This window comes from Poeciliopsis prolifica, unplaced genomic scaffold, assembly GCF_027474105.1.
Source record: "Poeciliopsis prolifica strain line A6 unplaced genomic scaffold, Auburn_PproV2 SCAFFOLD031, whole genome shotgun sequence".
Taxonomy (NCBI): Eukaryota; Metazoa; Chordata; class Actinopteri; order Cyprinodontiformes; family Poeciliidae; genus Poeciliopsis; species Poeciliopsis prolifica.
In genome coordinates, this window is record NW_026562406.1 from 2,513,591 (window position 1) to 2,533,541 (window position 19,951).

General features: G+C 40.7%; 1 protein-coding gene across 2 annotated transcripts; it reads right to left on the reverse strand.

Annotated features, from left to right (window-relative positions):
• Positions 1-32: 32 nt before the first annotated feature.
• Positions 33-18,796, reverse strand: golga3 (golgin A3). Of its 2 annotated transcripts, none has more exons than XM_055050545.1 (24): positions 18,374-18,796; positions 16,614-16,900; positions 14,582-14,848; positions 12,780-12,892; positions 11,438-12,165; positions 11,239-11,347; positions 9,284-9,590; positions 8,852-9,054; positions 8,619-8,756; positions 8,163-8,324; positions 7,705-8,073; positions 7,541-7,618; positions 6,193-6,456; positions 5,992-6,086; positions 5,582-5,798; positions 5,312-5,455; positions 5,020-5,217; positions 4,796-4,912; positions 3,549-3,688; positions 3,318-3,450; positions 3,040-3,162; positions 2,322-2,486; positions 2,058-2,224; positions 33-1,713 (listed from the first exon to the last, which is right to left on the reverse strand). In XM_055050545.1, the coding sequence occupies exons 2-24, from the start codon at positions 16,732-16,734 to the stop codon at positions 1,533-1,535; spliced, it is 4,539 nt and encodes a 1,512-aa protein (XP_054906520.1). In that variant the 5' UTR covers positions 16,735-16,900; positions 18,374-18,796; the 3' UTR covers positions 33-1,532. The 2 variants fall into 2 exon arrangements, with proteins under 2 accessions (XP_054906520.1, XP_054906521.1); XM_055050546.1 differs by having other exon boundaries at positions 14,708-14,848; positions 18,374-18,795.
• Between the last annotated feature and the right edge of the window lie 1,155 nt (positions 18,797-19,951).

A 19,951-nucleotide genomic window follows, 5' to 3' on the forward strand; every position in this document is an offset into this window, starting at 1 on the left:
CACACAAGAAAAGAACGACAGGAGATGGAATATGAATAGTGCAATTTTCTTTATCATGAATGCGATGACATTTTCCAAAACAAACATTTCATCGGGAACAATTCCAGTCTTTGGGAGAAAAAAAAGAGAACAAAACAGGCAGAGTAAGTATGCAGACAGCCCAAACTAAATTTATAGTGTAGTCTGAGTACATCTGTTATTAATACCCAGAACAGGCATTTATTCAATATTTGCTTCCCTTTTATAGTTTACAAGAATACAGTAGTATAGGAGTAATAATTACAATCCAGGAGCAAAAGGGCTGCAGCACAACTGCATGCAGAAAGAAACAATCCATTACAACCCTAACACTGAAATCCTGGTTGATTTGTCATTAGATCTCTTTTTTTGCATTCGATAACAGGTTTTTAAAATTGTTACTCCGACATGAATCTGATCAGTTGACATTACAAAAAGGACACATATTTATATATTAACCTCTGAAAAACAGTGAACCTTCCCATAACCCCAGGAACAGAGTTCACCAATATCATTTGGTGAATCCAAGTTTTTTTTTTCTTTTTTGTAAATACAGTAAGTACCAAATGTAACAATCAAAAATAAACAAGAAATAGTACCTGCTGTTAGTAGATGTAACTTTTCTTTTCATTTGAGCAGCTTATTTTGTCAGTTCACTCTTGATCATCTAGTGTGCAATATCACGTCATGTGTGTTACGTACAATAAACAGCTCTTCAGTAAGGATTAGTTCACCTGTACAATAGCATCTCATTTTGCACACACCCTGATCAGAAAAGACACTCATTCCAAACAACTTTGTCCTGTACAGCATTTTTAACATTGCTTTAAGGCTTTTTTTGCATACAAATTACTGCAGTTTATGTTAAACTAACATAACTGAAATATTTTTACAGATTGGAAATAAAAGTTGATATGATTACCGGAAAAACACTGCATTTTAACAAGAGTCTGAGCCCAACTGTACATGACGTCTAACTTTACGAATAGGAGTGATAACGGTTTCATTACAAACCGAAGTCAGTATTAGCAAAACAAGATGGGGAAACGTCACAAGAAAACAGGCACGAATATATGGAAGAACAGGATGTAGCTTCTGTCAAAAACTCTTAAAATGACGATTCGTCGTGGAGCAGCCGATTTTGCAAGGAGGAAGGACTTGCTGGAATCTAGTGGAAAAAACTAGCTAATTTGTGAGGGAAAAGATTCATCTTTACGCCATTTCTGAAACTTTTACAGCGGGGATTCTCATAAGGAAATTATTTGCAAACATTCTAATTTCTTAAATCTTAATAAATAAATGTGACAAATGGATAACATAAATTTAACCCATAAAATAAACGCAAAAGAATAAAGCTATGATATAGAAAGTATCACTCTGCAAAGCACTTGAGTGCTGAAGGGAGGAATGCCAAATGTTGGCAGCAATTTCTTTTTAGAGAAAGCGAGTATGGGGGCTCAAAAGTGCCTTTGTGGATAATACCCCTCGTCCCGCTTCCTCTGAGAAAGGGCTAGTTATGATTGCTGCTGTTCTGCTTCATTATTATTTTCCACAATACGTTTTACCGCGCTTGGCGAGCTGGAGATATTGTTGTCAAAGCCCAGTCCCTCTTCTGCGTTTGTCCATGAGTTCATTGATTCATTTACAGTCACTGTGTGTTCCTCCATCTGCTTCTGGAGGCTGTCCATCTCCTCCCTAACAGCAAAAAGGAAAAGGCTTTTTAATCACAGCTAATACAGAGCCTTGAAAATCTACCTATACCACTGGAACATTTCCACATTTCACCATGTTACAGCCTCTAAATTGACATTTTATTAGAATTTCATGTGATACAACATAATTAAGCCACAGTAATGAAAAGGTTTCTCCTTCCCATTTTTACATAAAACAGACAGATTTGTGGACTGCCTAACACATAGCTGTACTGTCAAAAAAATCTTCTCCCTCTTGAGCTGTGAATCCCGAGTTACTTTCTGTCTAACTATTACATCAATCAATCACATCAAAGTTTGCCGATTACTTTCAGCTCACTCGCTTACTTTAGTTGTCGTAGACAGTTGTGCAGGTTGTTCAGAGGTTCCTTGTTTACGGAAGTTGACGGTTTCAGTAATTCATCGAGCAGTGAGGCGGGCACCGGGCAGTCTGGGATCTTAACTGGGGTTACTGGGTTTGATGGGTTCCCGTCACTCTTCAGCTCCATCCGCTGCTGCTCCAACAACGACATCATCACAGGGACACGTTTAGTGACGTCAGCTCTCAACTCTTACACAGTCTCGTGTAAAGGCGGCTGAACGATGTCTTACCTTCCGGAGACGAGTCTGTTTGAGGTCTTGTTTGAGCTGCTGGTTCTGCAGCAGGACGGTCTTCATGCTGTTTCTCAACTCGCCCACTTTGGCCTGAAGCATGAACTTGTCCTTTCTGGTGCTGCTCAGCTCTTCCTGGACGGAGTCCAGCTCCACCTTTATGCTCTGGAACAAGACAGGTACTTTAATTTTACACAACAGAACGAGCAGAAACCATGACATCCTGCCAAATGAACAGGTAGCTTTGTTCAAAGCAATGCCACGATTCAAACATTCATTTAACTTTTCCATATAGTTTTGTGCATCTTTCTCAAACCGTGATCTGGAAGGTACTGTGTATAAACGAGCATTAATTTGCAGTGACGTAACCTCAAAGTACGACGCAAAGTTAGCTTATCAAAGGTTTAAAAATGACAATGGACAATAATAGTGGCTTACAAGCGGGGCACTCAAAAGAAAAATTGAAGATACTCATAGAATGAAAACAATGCTAGGATTATTTACACCGCTGGAGGAATTCAAGTCTGCAGAAATATTTTTCAGTTCCTTGGGGAGAGTTGTACAACTTTTCAGTTTTGTTAGACTAATATTTCCATTTCAGTTTGTGTTCAATGAGATGTTGGTGTTGTGGGGAGGTGGAAGTTCTAGGTGGTCCGTGATGTTTGTTAAATGGGATTAGATTGAGAAACACTGCTTTAGAAACAAAGTGGAGGCTTGCCTGCAGGGCGATCTGCAAGTTGTCCAGCTCTCGGTGTTGGCACTGTTCCATCATCTCCAGCTGCTGCTTCTGTGCTTCAATCTCCCTCTGCCTCTGCTCCACCTCCCACTTCAGGTCCTCAACCTTAATCAGCAGAAAATATTAGACATCCATGCAACTCGGAAGATATTTGATCTACAAAAAGTGATGGGTCAGAAAGAAAAAAAAATCAAAAAAAAGAACTCGATCAGTTTTTCTAAATCTGAAAGGCTGCACTTCCAAAGTGCCTTGACTTATACCTCTTGGTTGGTGAGGGGCTGCTTAGCGAGTTCCTCATCAAGTTGTTTTCGCAGGATCTGGAGCTGGGAATGAGCCTCAGCGAGCTCCTGCTGGAACCTGGACACATCCTGAGCGTGCTGGTCGTCCTGAGCCCTGCGGAGCGCGACACGTTCTCCATGGGTTATGCACGCGACTATAGATTAAAAGGTGCCTTTTCTATTGCTGCAGTTGTCAGGGCAACGTGCACGTACTGCAGTTTCTGAGCTTCACTCTGCAGAGCTTTCACCACGTCCTCTTTGGCCTGCAGGTCCTTCTTGATCTCCGACAGCTCAAGCATGGCTGCCCTGTAGTGCCTTCTGTTATGGGCTGCTTCTGCTTTTGCTGCTGCCACCTAGAGGACACATCATGGAATTACAGCCTGAAAAGACCAAAGCTTTCCAGAATCTCCAAATTCTAACAGAATTAAAGAACGCAACAAAGATATGTCATAAAAATCCTTTTTTAGAAATTATATATTAGTTTCTTACTATGTTATGAGATATAATTGTATCTGTTTTCTCGATAATATTCAAGCTGAATTGCATAACATTTTGTTATTACATGTAGATCTCCTCCTTGGTGTCTTTCCTGTTATATTCCGCATAAAATCTGTGATGATACATACTTTTCTCCTCTATTTTGCACCTTTCATAATTAGCTGCAGCTCCAAATTATTTCTATTTTTAGAATCTGCCTCGTATAAAATGTGCTCATTTTTTATGTATATCAGGGGAGCATGTAACTGCACTATTACTGCAAAGTAAATATATTGACTATAATTAACTCACTTTTTTTTGACTCTTCACTTTCCTTCCTTTAATCACAATGTTGCCAAAACCTTAGGTTTAAACACTGAGGGCAATAAATGTCCATTAAACAGGCCAAAGCATTGTGTACAATGTGCCTGCATATGCATATTCAATTTAATATCTAAACACATATTATAGCCGAAAAATTTCTTTTGATAGCCATAAGTTCATATTGATACTGCAATGGTGATTTGTTACATTGTGCGACTCTAATTTGGTCCATTAGTATTCTCTAATTATTCAAAGTTCCTCTTTAGTTTGAAATCAACCTTTACTCCCATACAATGAGCTGACAAAGTTAGCTGGAGCATGACTAGGAGTTCACAAATTCTGCTGAAATTAAAGATAAACATCAGTAAGTGCAAAATGTTTTTTTTTTTGTTGATTTTTTTTTGAGAAAGCAGAGGTGTTCTCTCTACTCCAGCCTATTATTTAAAAAAAACAACAGCTTTATTTTAAAATTATTTAAATACCACGTATAAAAAAAAAAGTGTTAGAAAACCACGTTGCCCCTTAAATTTAGATCCCAATCATGCAAAAGGTGAATTCCTTTCATGGAACTATAATGAATTCAAGTCTTAAGAAGTTTGGTCCCTGTTATGCTGGTGTGATTTTTAACTGCTTCCTTTCACACTTGATATTCTTCATACCTGTTCCTTCAAGTCTTTCACTTTGGTTTTCTCTTTCTCCAGAGCAAGCTGTAAAGTCTCAACCAACTGCTTCATTTGTTGGTCCTCCTCCTCTTTTCTCTTAAGAACAGCTTGGACCTAAAGAGAAACGGTAAGAAAAAAATTTAGCCAACTCCTCGCATCCGTTTTTGAGAAGCTTGCTGCCTAAACTGAGATGCAAACGTGATTTTTTATTTTTTTTTTACCTGCAAGTTTAGCTGAACGAGATCCGCCTCCCTCTTTGCTAAGGCAGATTCCAAAATGTTAGCGTGCTCCCGCAGTGCATTATGGGACTGTGACAAACCAGCGAGTTTCCCTTTTTCATGCTCCAGCTCGAGCGCCAACTTCTTGTTGGCGTCTTCCAACTTCCGGATCCGCTTCTTGAAACAGCGTGACTCCTGGAGCTGTAGGGGGAAAAAAACGACCAGGACATAAACTCTGAGAAATTCTGATAGATCAAAATAAATAAAAAGTTTTTTTTTTTTTTTTTTTTTTAACCTCATCCTCCAGCTCCATAACCTTCTCCTGGTAATCCTCCAGCTCTGTGGAGGTGAGAGTGATCACTTCCTGTAACTCTTTTTCCAACATGGTCTTGCTTTTTGTGACAGTCTGTAGTTCGGCTTGCAGAGCCTCAATTTTTTCCTAAATAAAGTATATAATTTTAACAGCTTTTAGCCACTTAATCTGATTTCTTCTGCCAGAAAAGAAAAAGAAGAGTCAAAGATTCAGTTGTGTATAAAATATTCACTGAAAGATTTTAAACTTTACCTGTAAGGCCTGGCTGTTTCCGCCATCCGACAGCTGGGCGCGGAGCTTGGCTAGCTCTGCCTCCGCCGTCTCCTTGTCGGTCAGAGCCTCTTGGAGCCTTCTGCTCAGAATGCCCACGGCGTTCTCGTAGGCTTTGTGCTTGGCTTTCATCTCCTTCTGAGCGCTGGTCAGATCCGTTCCAAGCCTCTTCATGCGCACCTTCTGCTCCGAGATGGCCCTGTTCCGACACACGTAGCAGTTAAAACAAGGCCGGCTCAGAACATAACGGGCAGGCTTCATCACACACATGCACACCTTGCACAACTGGGTTGTGTGCGAGAACCGTGTTGTTTGTGTTTCTGAGATGTATATAAATCATGTGTGTTGGATTGTTTCTAACTGCTGAAATCTCCAAGCAGAACATGACTCACTTTTTGGCTTCCGCCTCCATCTGCTCCACCTGTTTCCTCAAGCTCTCATTCTCTTGAGTCGCGGCGGTGAGCTGGCTCTGATCGAACTGCAGGGTCTGAGTAAGGAGGGGACAGAAGATATTTTTCCTTCACAACAAAATATACTTTGGATCAACTGAAAATTTCCTTAAAAAAAAAAAAAAAAGATTACAACAACGGTACCTGAATTTGGGTTTCAAGCTGATCCCTTTCCGTCTGAATGGCCTGCAGATGGGCCTCCATGCTGTTCATCTGCTCCTGAACTCTGGCCACCTCCGTCTGCAAGCGGGCCTGCTCCAGCTCGGCTTTTTGCTTCTCGCCCAGGGCGCTCAGCAGCTCCTGCTTCAGGTCCTTCACTTCAGCCAGCAGGCGCTTCTTGGAGGACTTCAGCTCGCTGATGAGCTGGTCCTTGGAGCTGGCGTCCCGACGGTACGCCTCCACCATCACCTGTCCATTCAGCAACATTTCTTTTTTATTGCTTTGTTTTGTTTTAGTCTGATTAAATGTTCAGAAACAACTTTTTTAAGAGATGTCTTGCTTATATTTGCTTTGACCAACAACGCTGTTTTAATCCTACTGCATTGTTTGGGAATTCGGGTCAGATGTTAAGATAACACTGTGAGTGAAAGAAATATAACCTTATTTTCTTCATCGTCTGAATTAAATAATAATGATAATAAACTTTACAGGTCAAAAACAGTTTCCTTCTCCTTTCTGACTATTAGAAAATGTAGTAAACGTGCATTAGGAATTTTAGCATGTCTTGACAGTAACAATTGGCAAGGTATGAGATGAATTAATAGACACCTGTATGTGCAATGTATGTGTATTGTAAAAAAATTAAACAGGTGAAAACAATAAAAAATCACAAATGAGACAAAAATTCAACTAATTTATCCCACTGTGGGACAATAAATATTTCTATTCTAGCAACTACCCAAAGTGTGCAAAACTCATTGGCTAATTAAACAGAGCTATTCTCCTGTGGGCTGTGTAAAGATATCTTTGTATATTTTGTGGTTGTGAAATAAAAAGAAATATTTAGTTTTTTGTTCTTGTCAGCAGAAAACGCTTTTGACAACTTCATGCTTTTGCTGCCGCTTTCACACTGATATGTTGAACCAAACAAGAACCGCATTTTCCACAAAACCCGTCGCCGTCAGCGGCTAACTGCTGTCACAGACTTGATGGACACGAGCGCTGACGCTTCGACAAAAAGCTCCAACTTTTAAAGATGCAGTAAATTGAACTTTTTTTTGTTGCTCTGTCAATCAGTTCCGCCCTCTGCGTGACAGCCTGTCAGAGCGATAAAGCCGCCGTTGCTCCGTGCGGCGCGGCACGTCAACCAGCACTTCAGGCATTCGTCAGAGAAGCTGACTGCCGTTTGGCATCCTCCCACAACACCATCACCATCAGCCAGCTGGGACATTCAGGGCAAATTTCTACATTTATGTCCCGTGTTCAGATTTTACCGATGAAAATGACAAAAAAAAAAAGAAAAAAAAAAAAAGAATAAAAGAAGATGCATTACCTTTTGTTGCTGGAACTGCTCCTTTAATTTCTGCGCTTGTTTCTTCAGAGAATTATTCTCTTGTTGCAGAGATTCAATCTACAAATTTTTGAAACATTTTTAAATAAGCGACTCTCAAGAAAGTGTTCAAACTATGACAAACCGCATCCACTCTTGTCTTCTACCTGACTGGCTTTGATTTGGACTTCCTGTCTGAGCTGGTCCAGGACGTCCGAGGCCACCAGGACGTCCTCGCCCAGCCGCTCGGCCCCCTCGTCCAGCTGGCTCTTATCGGCCTTGGCGGCCTGCAGCGCCACCTCCAGGACGATCTTCTCGTTCTGGAGGAACTGGATGGTGTCGTCCTTGGCGACGCTTTCCGTCTGCAGCTCGGCCAGCTGGGCCTCCAGCTCCTGGTACCTGGCCTCCAGCTGGTTGATGGACTGCTCTTTGGTTTGTAGCATCTCCTGAGTCGTCGTCAGCTGACGCATCAGCTCCAGGTGTTCCTTCTGAAGCGACTGCAGCTGCAAGTCCTTTTGGGAAAGCGTCAACTTGACCTAGCGCGCAAAGACGAAAGACGTACGTCAGAGGAGGTCACAAAGTTTACTGCCCAATTCAGCTTTTCTCTGGTCTTTGCAGAAACTACCTGCTCCAGTTCCCTCTCCAGCGTCGTGGCTGTGTTAGCCAGCTTTATCAGGCGCTCTCGCTCTTCCTCAAACTCCTCCAGTTTGTGCTGCAGGTCGTCTTCCACCATGGTTTTTGCGTCCTGGATCTGCTTGTAGGCGGCCTCTTGGGTCAGCATGTCGGCCTGCATCACAGACGAAAAAATTCAAACAATGAACCCGACTGCTTTTTGTTTAGTTTTTATTTTTTTATTTTTACATTTCTTTTCAAGCAAAGAAATGTAAGTTTTCAAACTTTTCCCGCAACACAGCACTTTGGAGACAAAAACTGAACTCAATATTATTTGATACGGTTTATTATTGTTATTAATAATGTCTTAGAAGACATTAGATTGCATCTCTTATGAAACTGTGCAGTTTGAATATCAAGCACATTCCACATCTGACTGAAAGTCACTCATATGAACCCCTGAGTATACCTCAATGCTTTGCAGCTGCACAGCAATGCGCTCCTTCTCTTTAATGGAGCGGTGTTGGGTCTCGGTCAGCTGATGGGAAAGTGTCACATTCTCCTGCTTCAGGTGTTCCATGGCGCCAAACTGAGTCATCTGCCCCGCCTTCGAGAGACAGGTGGATGTTAAAAGCAACCTGTCTCAACTGCGACGTCCTGACGACGCGTTGCTAGTTCACAACCACCGCGGCTGATTCCTACCTGCATGTTGGCCATTTCGCTTTGCAGTCGCACCCTGGCCTCCTGGGCCAGCGCCAGCTGCTGCTGGTACCACTGCCTGACCTGCTGCAGCGAGTCGATCTCAGCCTGGGACGTCTTCAGTCGGCTCTGGAGGGTGCTGCGCTCCAGCTGGACCTGCTGCAGCTGACCCTGGAGGCCCGCCATCTGCTGACGCAAGTCATGAACTGCGAAAAATAATGAGTTGACAAAAAAAAAGTTTTCCAATCGTGCTTTTCCAAAATACATACGAGACAGCCGAGTGGATGCGTAATGCAATAAGCAGTGTACTTGCAAAAAGACGAATTTCCTGAGCTATATATATATTTAAAATTTTTTTTTTACTTCATTCTGAAGGTGTGGTGGTGCAATGATCAATTACATGTAAAGGAAACCCTTCTGTCTTTGTTAAGTCACCTGTGTTGTCCCTTGAAGCCATCGTGTTCTGCATTTCCTCCACCTTTGCCATTAGCCGGTTGTATTGGTCTTCAGAAACTTTCAGGTCATTGCTTAGAGAGGTCAAACTGGCGTTCTTGCTCTCCAAACTGCCCTGGAGCTCCACCATGGCCTTCTCCAGCTCTCTGCAGTTTTGGCGCAGCGTGCCGACTTCTGAGCTGAGAGCACTTTGCCTCTCCTGGCTGATCTGAGCCTCTTCTCCCTTGGCCTGCAGCTGAGCGTTCACTGTAGCAAGCTGGGCCTGGAGCTCCGTCTTCTCTTTGAGAGCCTAGAGGAAACAGGAAGTAGTAAGGGAACTTCAGCCAAGTCTTCCAGGAGTTTCCAGAGTAGCAATAGTTTATTGCTAATATATACATTCCCAAATGAATGTATATATTCATTTTGTGTTGCATCTGTGGCTTTCCAATATACTTTTACTTTTCAGCTTTTTTTGATGACATTTAAAGATCTTTGCACATTTAGTTCTTGGCTTGTGATTTGTCTATTTTTGTCCACTCCGTACCGGGGGAAATTATCTCAACTGTCGAGTTAGTTATTTCCACAATAGGCAATACCAGCTTGCATTGACCACAGTACTATCTCAGGCAAAAAAAAAACAAAAAAAAAATCATTATGCATAAAAAAACCCCACAGAAATCGCACTGAAACAACTGCTTTCTGTTTCAGTGAGAGATTTAAAATGAAGTCAGACGAAGCACAGAGATGTGTAGATCTGCTGAGAAAAAAAACTACTTTTTGTGACGTATAGAGACATATAGTTCATTCAGACCGCGACAAAATGAATAAGCGCAAGACTTTGAGGAGATAACAAGAAGGATTTACAAGGAACATTGGGGTTGTTTTATATTTTCGAGCTCTCAGCTCTGAGAAAAAAACTGTATTTGGAAATACCAGAGTACGAGGACTAGGCTAAGAAAAATATAATTAAATTACCAGAATAAAGTCCTAATTTGACAAGATTAAAGTCATTATGTTATGAGAATGAAGTTGCACAACAATTAAGTCAAACGGAAGAATATTATTCTTAATGTTCTTTATATTAAGAATAATCTCTTAATATAAAAATGTCACAGTAATACCAGAAAAAGTTATAATAATACAAGAATAACCTCATAATATTACCAGATTAGAGTCAAAATATTAAGAAAAGGAAGTAGTAATTTTATGAGAACTTATACACACACAAAAAATTTTAAATAAAATGATGAATGTTGAGCATTTTGTAAAGTTGAACTTTGTGTTTGGTTTTACAAACTGGAAATACAGTTTTAAATGTTGTAAATAGTCTGGTCTCAAAATACACAAACACATTATGTATAATTTTGAAAAACATATCCTACTCAGTTGCACATTCCTTGCAGTTATTTCCAATAATCGCAGTTAGATTAAGCTTTATTCTTGTCTTTAATGTACAGCATGCTTTTCTTCATTTTGTTAATTTGTTTTGTTATATCTTTAATACCTTTTCATCTTTGCTGTTAAGCCTGACTTTCTCTAGCATATGACAATAAAAGGATATTTCTATTCTGTTCTGTATAATTTTGAAAAATCTCTATATTAATTTTGTCAGAACTGTTTAAAGTCTACTTTATTGTCAATTGATTAAGCACTAAACAAGGAAGAAACAAGGAATCAAAATTAAATTCCTGATTAAAAACTTAAAGATCTCACATACCAATAAATAACAACAAATGGTAATAAGAAAAGTTTCCCACAATCCATAAAAAACACATCAATTATATAAAAGATTTCTCATAAACCATTTAGTATTTTAAAAACACAAACTCGTATGTAGTAAACATCTTATATGGGATTCAGCTTCCTCTCTGCCATTCTCCCAGGATCTCCAAATTGTTGTTTAATGAATAAATATTTTATGTGAAAGTAGCAACAAAAGGACATTAGTGGTTTATTACCTGACTGGCTTCAGATGACAAGGACTCCAGTTGCCCCTCAAGCCTCATTTTCTCTTTTAGCACCTGGAGCATCTCATCGTGACCCATCACTGAACTCTCCAAAGAAACGCTGCAATTTAAAAATGCGGAAGAGTTAGCAAAAGTACAAACAATACAAATAAAAAAAAAAGGATAACGCAATATTCACAATATTCAATACCTGCTGGAGAAACTGTCCCTCCGGCTGCGTGGCTCTCCCATTCCCTCCCTCTCCATCTCCAGCAGGTGCTGTTCGTCGCTCGCCGCCTGCAGCACCTCCTGCAGCGACGGGAACTGACCCATAGCCTCGGGGGCGATCTCCCTCCCCTCCACCGTGTACGGCCCTTGTTGCCGTTCCACGGCGGCCGAGAGCGTCCCGTAGGTTCCCCTCGTGGACACGCTGCTGTAGGAGGAGCTGTCGCTATCGTTGCCGTCGTTGCCGGGCCTCGCTCCGGCTTCGCTGCCGTCCATCTCCGAGCCGTTGTCGTTGAGCTGGAGCGAAGTGCTGGCCTTCGAGTCAGTCTCGCATGCGCTGCTCTCTGACAGCATGCTGACTTCTGACAGCGTGGACACGGAGCTGATGGAGGACCTGCTGACATCTGCTGTGGTCATGGCCCCGCCTCCAGCACCGCCACTGCCTCCTCCTCCTCCTCCTCCGCCGTCATCGCTCTCAGGAGACTTGTAGTCAGCTAAGGAATGAATCTTACTGGGACGTGGAGATCTGGATTTCTTCTCCTTGCTGGGAGGAATTCCAAGGCTGCCCAGTTTGGGGCCACGTGGAACACTGGTCCGGAGGAAAGAATACTCCTTGGTCATGGCAACAGTGTTAGCGCGTGGTAGTGCCTCAGGATGGAGCATTAGTTCAGGATCTAGCGTACTGAAGGGCCGGCTTTTAGGGGTACGATGAGCCTGGATAGAGTCATAAAAACTATCAATAAATATACCTGTCACAATAAGCAATAAATCAATTAATCGGATGATACATTAAAACAAGCTCAATAATTTCCACTTGCATCATTTATCGTTTTTCTCTCGCTCTTTCTACCAAAAACTGACAAAACTTTTCCGTTTGGTGTTTTGGTTTCAATGAGCCCCTTGTTTTGACGGATAATTTTGTTTACATACACTTTGTTTTTTTCTGCATTTTTGTTGCCTTATTCGTAATATTTAAAATGTCTTCCCGTTCCAGTGGACCCGACGGTCTTCAGAGTCACCTAACTACCCAACGAGCTGTTCTGTGTGAGATTTAATCCCAGCTGTAATCCAGCTGAATGAGTGAATGAACAGCAGCATGAAGGCAGAGGAACACAACAAATGGATTAGAGCACAGGTAGTAAAAAAATTAGAGGAATCATTTTCCTTTGGTTGAGCTCGTAAAATCCAAATTGGGGCAATAATTTGATTTATATCAAGTTTTGGCAGAAGCTCTGTTCGAGCGCGGCTCATTTTAAAAGCAAACTTGGATTCATCAAAGACGACATAAGTATAGGAATAAAAGCAAAGCAGTGGCAGCACTCACTCACCCTCTCCTTTTGCCGCTGAACCCTGTACTGTTTGAGTTGCTCTTCCAGACGCCGGCGAGCTTCCAGGCGAATCTTTTCCTCGTTTTCCATCTCTAGACATGGTTTCTGGTTGGCTGCAGCGAGAGAAGGTAGGCCAAACTGAAGACTCTTCCTCACCGCACAATTTACAGCAGAACTAGTGAAGTCACAACGTCTCTCGATTCCAAGGAAGATGTTGCCGTGTTAATGGGTAAAGCTTCCCGTAATGCCACTTTGAAAATCAAGTAGTTAAAAAAAAGAAAGAACAGTAGCTAAACAACATCCCAATGGAATAGTAGAGACTTGTATAGGGTTCCTACACTTTTCAAAATTTTTGTTTTCCGGTAGTTTTTCAAAATTTATTTATGTGCATTTTCGAATACTAGGGTTCCACTGATTGCAGTTTTCTGGCCAATCACCAATCTTTAAAAATCATGACCTGTTGATTCCAATTCTTAACTGTTTTTAAAATAACCGTCACTCAGTTATAAAATCAAAATATATAGATTTGTCGCTTTTTGGGACTTCAAAGGGGGAAAAAAAAGTCAGTAGAAGTGTCTGGAAAGTCACTAAATGTTGGCAAAAGAGTTGCTAAATTGTCAACTTTGTGGTGACATTTTTTTCCCTTTTACTAAGTCTTCTCTCATGGCAGAGAAAAAAAAAGGAACATTGACTGTTTTCAGACCTTTGTGAAGGCAGATAAGATCATTTTTTACTATCACCCATCACCCAAAATTAGGAAAATTGGGGCCGATCAATCAGCGTACCACAAACAATAATGTATCATAAACTGAAAGTACAGAACAAGTATGGAAGTATATTGTTCTTTCTTGCATTTCTTATGAGTTGATCTTCTTAACATCTTCTTCAATACAAGTTGAGATTCATTTTACAAAACTAGGTTTACAACTAGCATAAAATAGAGAAAGCTATTTGAACTTTAGAGTTACAAGAATATCCTAACATCCACAATCATGAACTAAGTTGGGTTTGTTGGGTCTTTCCCAATGTTTACTAAAGGTAATATATGAAGGTAGTATAAAAAGAATAATTTTTATTTTTTTTTAATCAAATTCAAGCTTCATTTAGGTTTTTTTTTTTTGGTCTTTTAGAGAAGCTAACTTACGGAATTAACTCTGCAAACGTGGTTTTCTAGATGTGCCCAATATCTGAACAATGCGGTTTCTGTCGCAATTTCAACGTGTGCAATTTTAAAATGGCTTGTATACAATATTTGCAACTCCTATAACAATATAAAAATTATAATCACACAGTATAGCTCTGTGTTCTTGCATCCCCATTGAGACACGGAAAACAAAACCAAGACAGTGTAGAAACCCTGCATGTCGCACATTAAGCAGATTCATGCCGTTACGATGCTGTTATTTTTCAGTTAGAAGTTAATAAGGTGACAAACTAAATAACCAGCCTTTTCATGCATACAAACAGCATTTATCATAACAAAAAAAAAGAAAGAAACATCACCACATTCCAAGGAAAAGTTAACATAACACAGGGATTAGTTCCAAAACAGCCATGAGCCCACACAATGTTCCAAATGAAGCACCCACACCAAAAACTGATCAAGATATCCATCAACTCCGGATTAGAAATGCGGAAAAACTGCACACGTATAAAGAGACTTCCAGTGAAACCTTCTCACAAGAGAAAAATCACAGCAATCCACAGAAAAAAGGGATTAAAAATAAGGAGGGAAAGGGACAGAAAGGGGCATTCACACTTGATATTTTGTTGCTTTGTTTTTGTTTTGTTTTTTTGCTTACACAGTTCAGTCTCCTGCATAGGCATACTGAGTTTGAGGGACTGCAAAGCATCACCCTTGTGAACCTTGACCTCAGCACTAGAGCCCTCAGCCTTCTCTACGGTCATGGGTGGATAAGCAGCCACACCTGGGGAGGACTCTTGGCTCGGCGGGTTGATGGGAGAGCAGCTGCTTTGCGGAGGGGATCCGTTTGGAAAGGTGCCTCCGGCGGCACAGAGGCCGTCTGCCGGTCCGTTCCCGTTTGGCAGCGCGTCTGAAGAGAGAGAACCTAAAATAGATGGGAAGGGAAAACGTCATAGTGCTTTTGGGTGGTTTTTGAACTCTCAGGAAGCAATATGACGATTCAATGCTTCAGAGTCTCCCCAGTGGATTCTCAGAACAAATTCAACCTGCTAAAAAGGACCAAAGCACTTCATTTTTACCAGCTCCTTCCAGACCACTCAGGTCTTCTGGTTCTGGTCGGCTCTGCATCCCCAGAGCCAAACGTGGAGAAGCAGAATTCTGTTGGGTGGATGCTGTTATTTTCCAGTTAGAAGTGAATAAGGTTCCAAATTAAATAACCAGCCTTTTCATGCGTACTAACTTCTGGATCAAACTTCCAGAAAACTGCAGAGTTCCTATAAAATCAGTGCTAAAACCCATTTGCATACAACTGCCTTTGATTAGTAGTAGTGGAACATTGATCAACATATTTGATTTGTATTTCCTTGATGATTTGGATGATGGTACTTGACTAAACGTAATGTATATTGTGCATTTCAAAATTGGTCACTGTATTGTTTTTATGGCGTAAAGCTCTTTGAACTGTCTTATTGCGGAAATGTGCTATACTAATAAACTTGACAAATCTGTAGAAAGCAGTTTGTTATTTTATATACAACCTCCCCCCCTTCGCCTGACTTGTTTTTCTTCAGTGATTTAAGACAACTTGCAGTTTCTCTAAACACCTTCTGCTTCCCAGTTATTTATGATCTTGCGTTTCAGAAACAGTCACCAGTTTTCTGGTAAACAATCCTCTCTTCACCAAGCTTTCTGTCCTGTTCATTGGATTCATTCTTTTTCTCCCACGTCTCATCGCTTGTACTGTTATTGTCTGGAGCTTTTAGCTGTGACATCTTGCACAACAACTCTTCCCCCGCCGATTCCCTCAAAACATGCCACAGCAGACATTTCTTTGGAGAATATGAACTTTGCGGATAATATTTGAGCACATTTAGGCGTTTTTCGCTTCATTTGTGAACATACCTTGAAAATTCCTTAAGCAAGCGTTCCTCTACGGAAGGTGAAACATAGCCATGAACCAGCTATAGTAGATGCGACTGTCCTGACAAACCAGCTGATCAGCTTTGTCAAGCAAGTATGTCGTGATTTTAAAGTGACACTTGGTTGCTAAAACCTCCCTGCGGCTGCCTTTACTTTTGCACAACTGCATATTGTTCAAGTAACTGTTTGCTTCATCGTTAGTAGCAGTTACATCATGAACAAACCCTGTCTTAAGGATGGTAAGAGCTTGTCGCAATATCAACAGATGCATATTTTATTTGTTGCTTTCGGAGATTCTTAGGATTTTTTAAATTATCTACTAAGCAGTAGACCATATAAACAAAGTACCGTGACAGCCAAGATATTTGCAGATTTGAGCAACCCAATGTAAAACTTGAGATGTTTTTAATCCCAGCTGGAATTATTTATTTTGTGTATCAGTTTCAGTGTTAAGTGTTCTTTTGAAAGTAAAGTGTATCAATCCTAGGCAGGAAATCGCAAGTATTATTACGTAATTTCTATTAAATCAGTGTAAAAAGGTCTTCAAACAATATTATTGTTTATTGCAAAAATTTTTTGAGACAATTAATCGCCCACCAAAATCTATTATCGTGACAGGCCTACCCATTTCTTCATTACTGCTCCAGTTACCCAGCGACCTTCTTTACGTCACTGACACGCAGTGTTGGGTGGTGGCTAACGTTAACCACGCCATTCATTCAAAGCCACACAATTTAAATAATCCTCATCCATTCAGAAGGAGCACTCACCGTTAAGAAGCTCGTTTGTCTTTTGGATGCTCTCCAGCCCTTTTTTGAGTGTGTTGACTTCCACAGTGGAGTCCCCCTCTTCCTCGCGTCTTATTACTTGGTCTTCTCTACTGGTCTCCATCTCAACAGCCTCCGATTTACCACCACGATCCACTCCCACCGAGAAGAGTAACAGTCACGGCGCAGCAGGCGCTTTATTGCAAATGAGGTCTTATTTAAAGCATTTTCTGGGGACTGAGGCTCCCCAGGAACGTGTCTGAGCCACGAAACACTTTACTGTCTGATCACTGAGGACAGAGAAGGATGACAATACATCAGTTATCTTGTAGCTTCTCACCAGTGTCCGCTCGTGTAATGTAACGGCACAGCCTACTTTAAACATAAGCCAGAGTCAAGCACTGTAACAAGCTGCTCAGCAGTTAAGTAGATTGAGAACCCTTAAAATAAGCTTAAATTGTACACAGGGCTGACTTGTCTAGTCGAAATATAAATAGTTTTATACGTTACCTGTTACATTTCTGACATCTATAAACAACCTTCAGAAATTAAAGAAATTACCACGGAAACCAAACCTAAATGATGCTGATGTCTGAATAAATAAGAACTATACAAGACAAACTCGTACATAACACAAATAAATACAACTCGTTTCTAGGTTACATGACAATGTTACGGCCTGTTATTACAATAAAAGTAAGTAACCTGGTCTTTGTTGATGATGCAATTCAATCTCATCACATTTGACATAAATAGTGGTCATGAATACATAATGACATATTCTTTTTAACATGTCAAGTGTCACTTTGTGCATATACTTCAACCTTTGTTTACATTTTACTTTATGGTATGAAATTTATAACAAAGTTTATTCTAAAAGCACAGAAGCAAAATTAATCTTTCAGTTTTGGGAGAAAACAAATTGTCATGACAGGGTCATACAGCAAGTCTTCAGTCAGAGGCCTCTTCAGATTTGTTTCAAGACTGACTGCTGCAGGAGATCCTTTCTGTCGACAATGACCTTTTGAAGATACTTGGGTGATATGAGTTACAACAAGGTTTAATTTCCTTTTGAGATAAGTAAAGTATTTCTGAACTAAATTATTTTTTTTAAAAGCAGCTGCGATTGTCAAAATTGTAAAATAGTTTGCTAAACTGTTTCGGGAAATTCGCCCCAGGCTCCATGAATGCACCAGAACAATCGCTCAGCGCGGATTTACAATAAATGCAAAATTCAGTGGAAATAAGCAGTGACGTTCTTTCAGTTAGTGGGCAAATATGTCACTTTTGAACTGAGGGGGACTGTCACCCACACCTCCTTTTGTGTTTTGCATCATCTTATTTAGTGCAGACTATAATAATCTTTGACTTGGAGGCTAATTTACACAGGTTACGTACTGCAGTTCAGGTGTAAGGGCGGTCAGTGGCACTATTCAAACCCATAAACGATAAACAGAACCCAGTTCGTACAAATTGGTTAGCTCGGTTGTTTTGGTTCACCCACCCTAGCCAGAAGCAGATGACAGACCAGGCTGTATGTGGGTAAAGCGGGTTAGCATGCTAACAAAACAGCTAGGTGTGTACGCAAAGGGAAGCTAAAGCTGCTAAGTTGCTAGCAACAAAAATTAACGACGGCACCTGAAAGGCGTTTTCTGGAAAATTGTAAGAAGGCAAACCAATTACCCAACACCGCGAAAGTATATTACCGCACCAAATTGCAAATGATAAGGTGACAAATTTCCTAAAGGACAATAAAAACTCACCCTTTCGGTGAGCTTCGCCGTTTACTACGTGGCTGTTTAGTTTCCGTTCCTCTACCCGTCCGACGAGAAACAGACAACGTCTGTGCAAAAGGGAAAAAGAAATAAAGCTGTCCTCTTAGAGAGTTTACTGAATTATATATAAATTATTCGGATGCTGTCATGCGAATGCTAATAACACTGGTATATTAATTACACGAATCATAACATGGCGAGAAGAGAGTTTCTAGTGTGTCGTATGTGGTCAAATGCATAGAAATAGAAGCAAGTAGACTGCAGTGGCTACGTTGTCCAGTAAAAACGGTCCTCCATAGTGTGTGTGGCAAATTCGATTTATTAACCGACACGACTATGTTTGAAAATTAGATTTTGGACGGACGGACGGACGGACGGACAGACAGACAGAGTTATGAGTTGCGTCAACTTAATTATGCAAATATGAGTGTGCGGTGCCTTATGAGTTGCGTCAACTTAATTATGCAAAAATGAGTGTGCGGTGCCTGTCTCTGATTGGTTCCCAGAAGACGACGGAGACGTCCAATTGGTGGCCTCCCGGAGGTGACGGATATAAAAGCTGCAGACGCGGACTTTCTGTCGTCCATCCTCAGCTCATCTCGTCCGGCCACACAGTTTGTCTACTGACACCATGTAAAGTCCTGCAGTGAGCTGCCGTTTATGTTTGCTTAGTCTTCTCTTGTTTTTCTAAATTAGGGAGATAAGGTTTTGTCTTTTGTCATTTTTTTACTTTCAATTAGGTAAGTTGGTTAATATTCAGATAGTTTACTTTTGTTTGTTGTTTTTGGCGTTATTGCTCACCCTGAACTGCGACAGACTGGCGACCTGTCCAAGGTGAATCCCGCCTCTCGCCTGGAACGCAGCTGAAGATAGGCACCAGCACCTCCCGACCCTGTTAGGGAGAAGGGTGCTCAGAAAATGGATGGATGGATGGATGCTCACCCTGAAGCCATATGCTCCATTTGTAACATCTAAATCAAAAATAAATCCTTTTAAAATAAACATTATAAAATGTTCAACTTTGTGTGTGTCGGCTGCTTGGGATCTGAAGAGGATGGATCCTTCGTGTTATGATCTGGCCACCCCTAGATGGTTTGTAACAATAGATGGATAGCAATAAATGGAGGATGAAGGATTTTTTAAAAATGGAATATTTGCATTGAATTTCCACAAAAGGCTGACACTAGAATACCACTAACATTTCGCTGTCTAAATTTTGTTGTCATTAAGTTGGAAACTGTCTGCTTTCATCATCCAGGAAAAGATGCATGTTTTTTCTGAGTTTATAACTTCCAAAATGTTATAAAAATGTAGTTCTTTAAAAATGGCAGCACATTTGCTATGGTAGATATTTATAAAGACTAACTTTTACATCTCCAAACTAGCTTTATTTAGCTGGACTGAAGACAAAAATGGCTTTTTGAATTAGGAAGTTTGCAGACTCCTGGTCTAGAGTGGTCAAATAATGTCTGTAGTTACCTGTGAGTACTGTTAAAAAAGAAGACAAAAAAATAACACAAATGTTACGCCAAGCTATTGGCAAAAATTCCAAGTAAATCCCATCGT

Bases quoted from the DNA above. Each gene is read 5' to 3' on its own strand.
- golga3 (XM_055050545.1), bottom strand. From the start codon at position 16,734: ATGGAGACCAGTAGAGAAGACCAAGTAATAAGACGCGAGGAAGAGGGG. The intron at 5,799-5,991 runs GTGAGTCATGTT...GTGTCGGAACAG, and splicing joins ATGGAGGCGGAAGCCAAAAA to GGCCATCTCGGAGCAGAAGG. The intron at 2,487-3,039 runs GCAAGCCTCCAC...GTCTTGTTCCAG, and splicing joins ACTTGCAGATCGCCCTGCAG to AGCATAAAGGTGGAGCTGGA.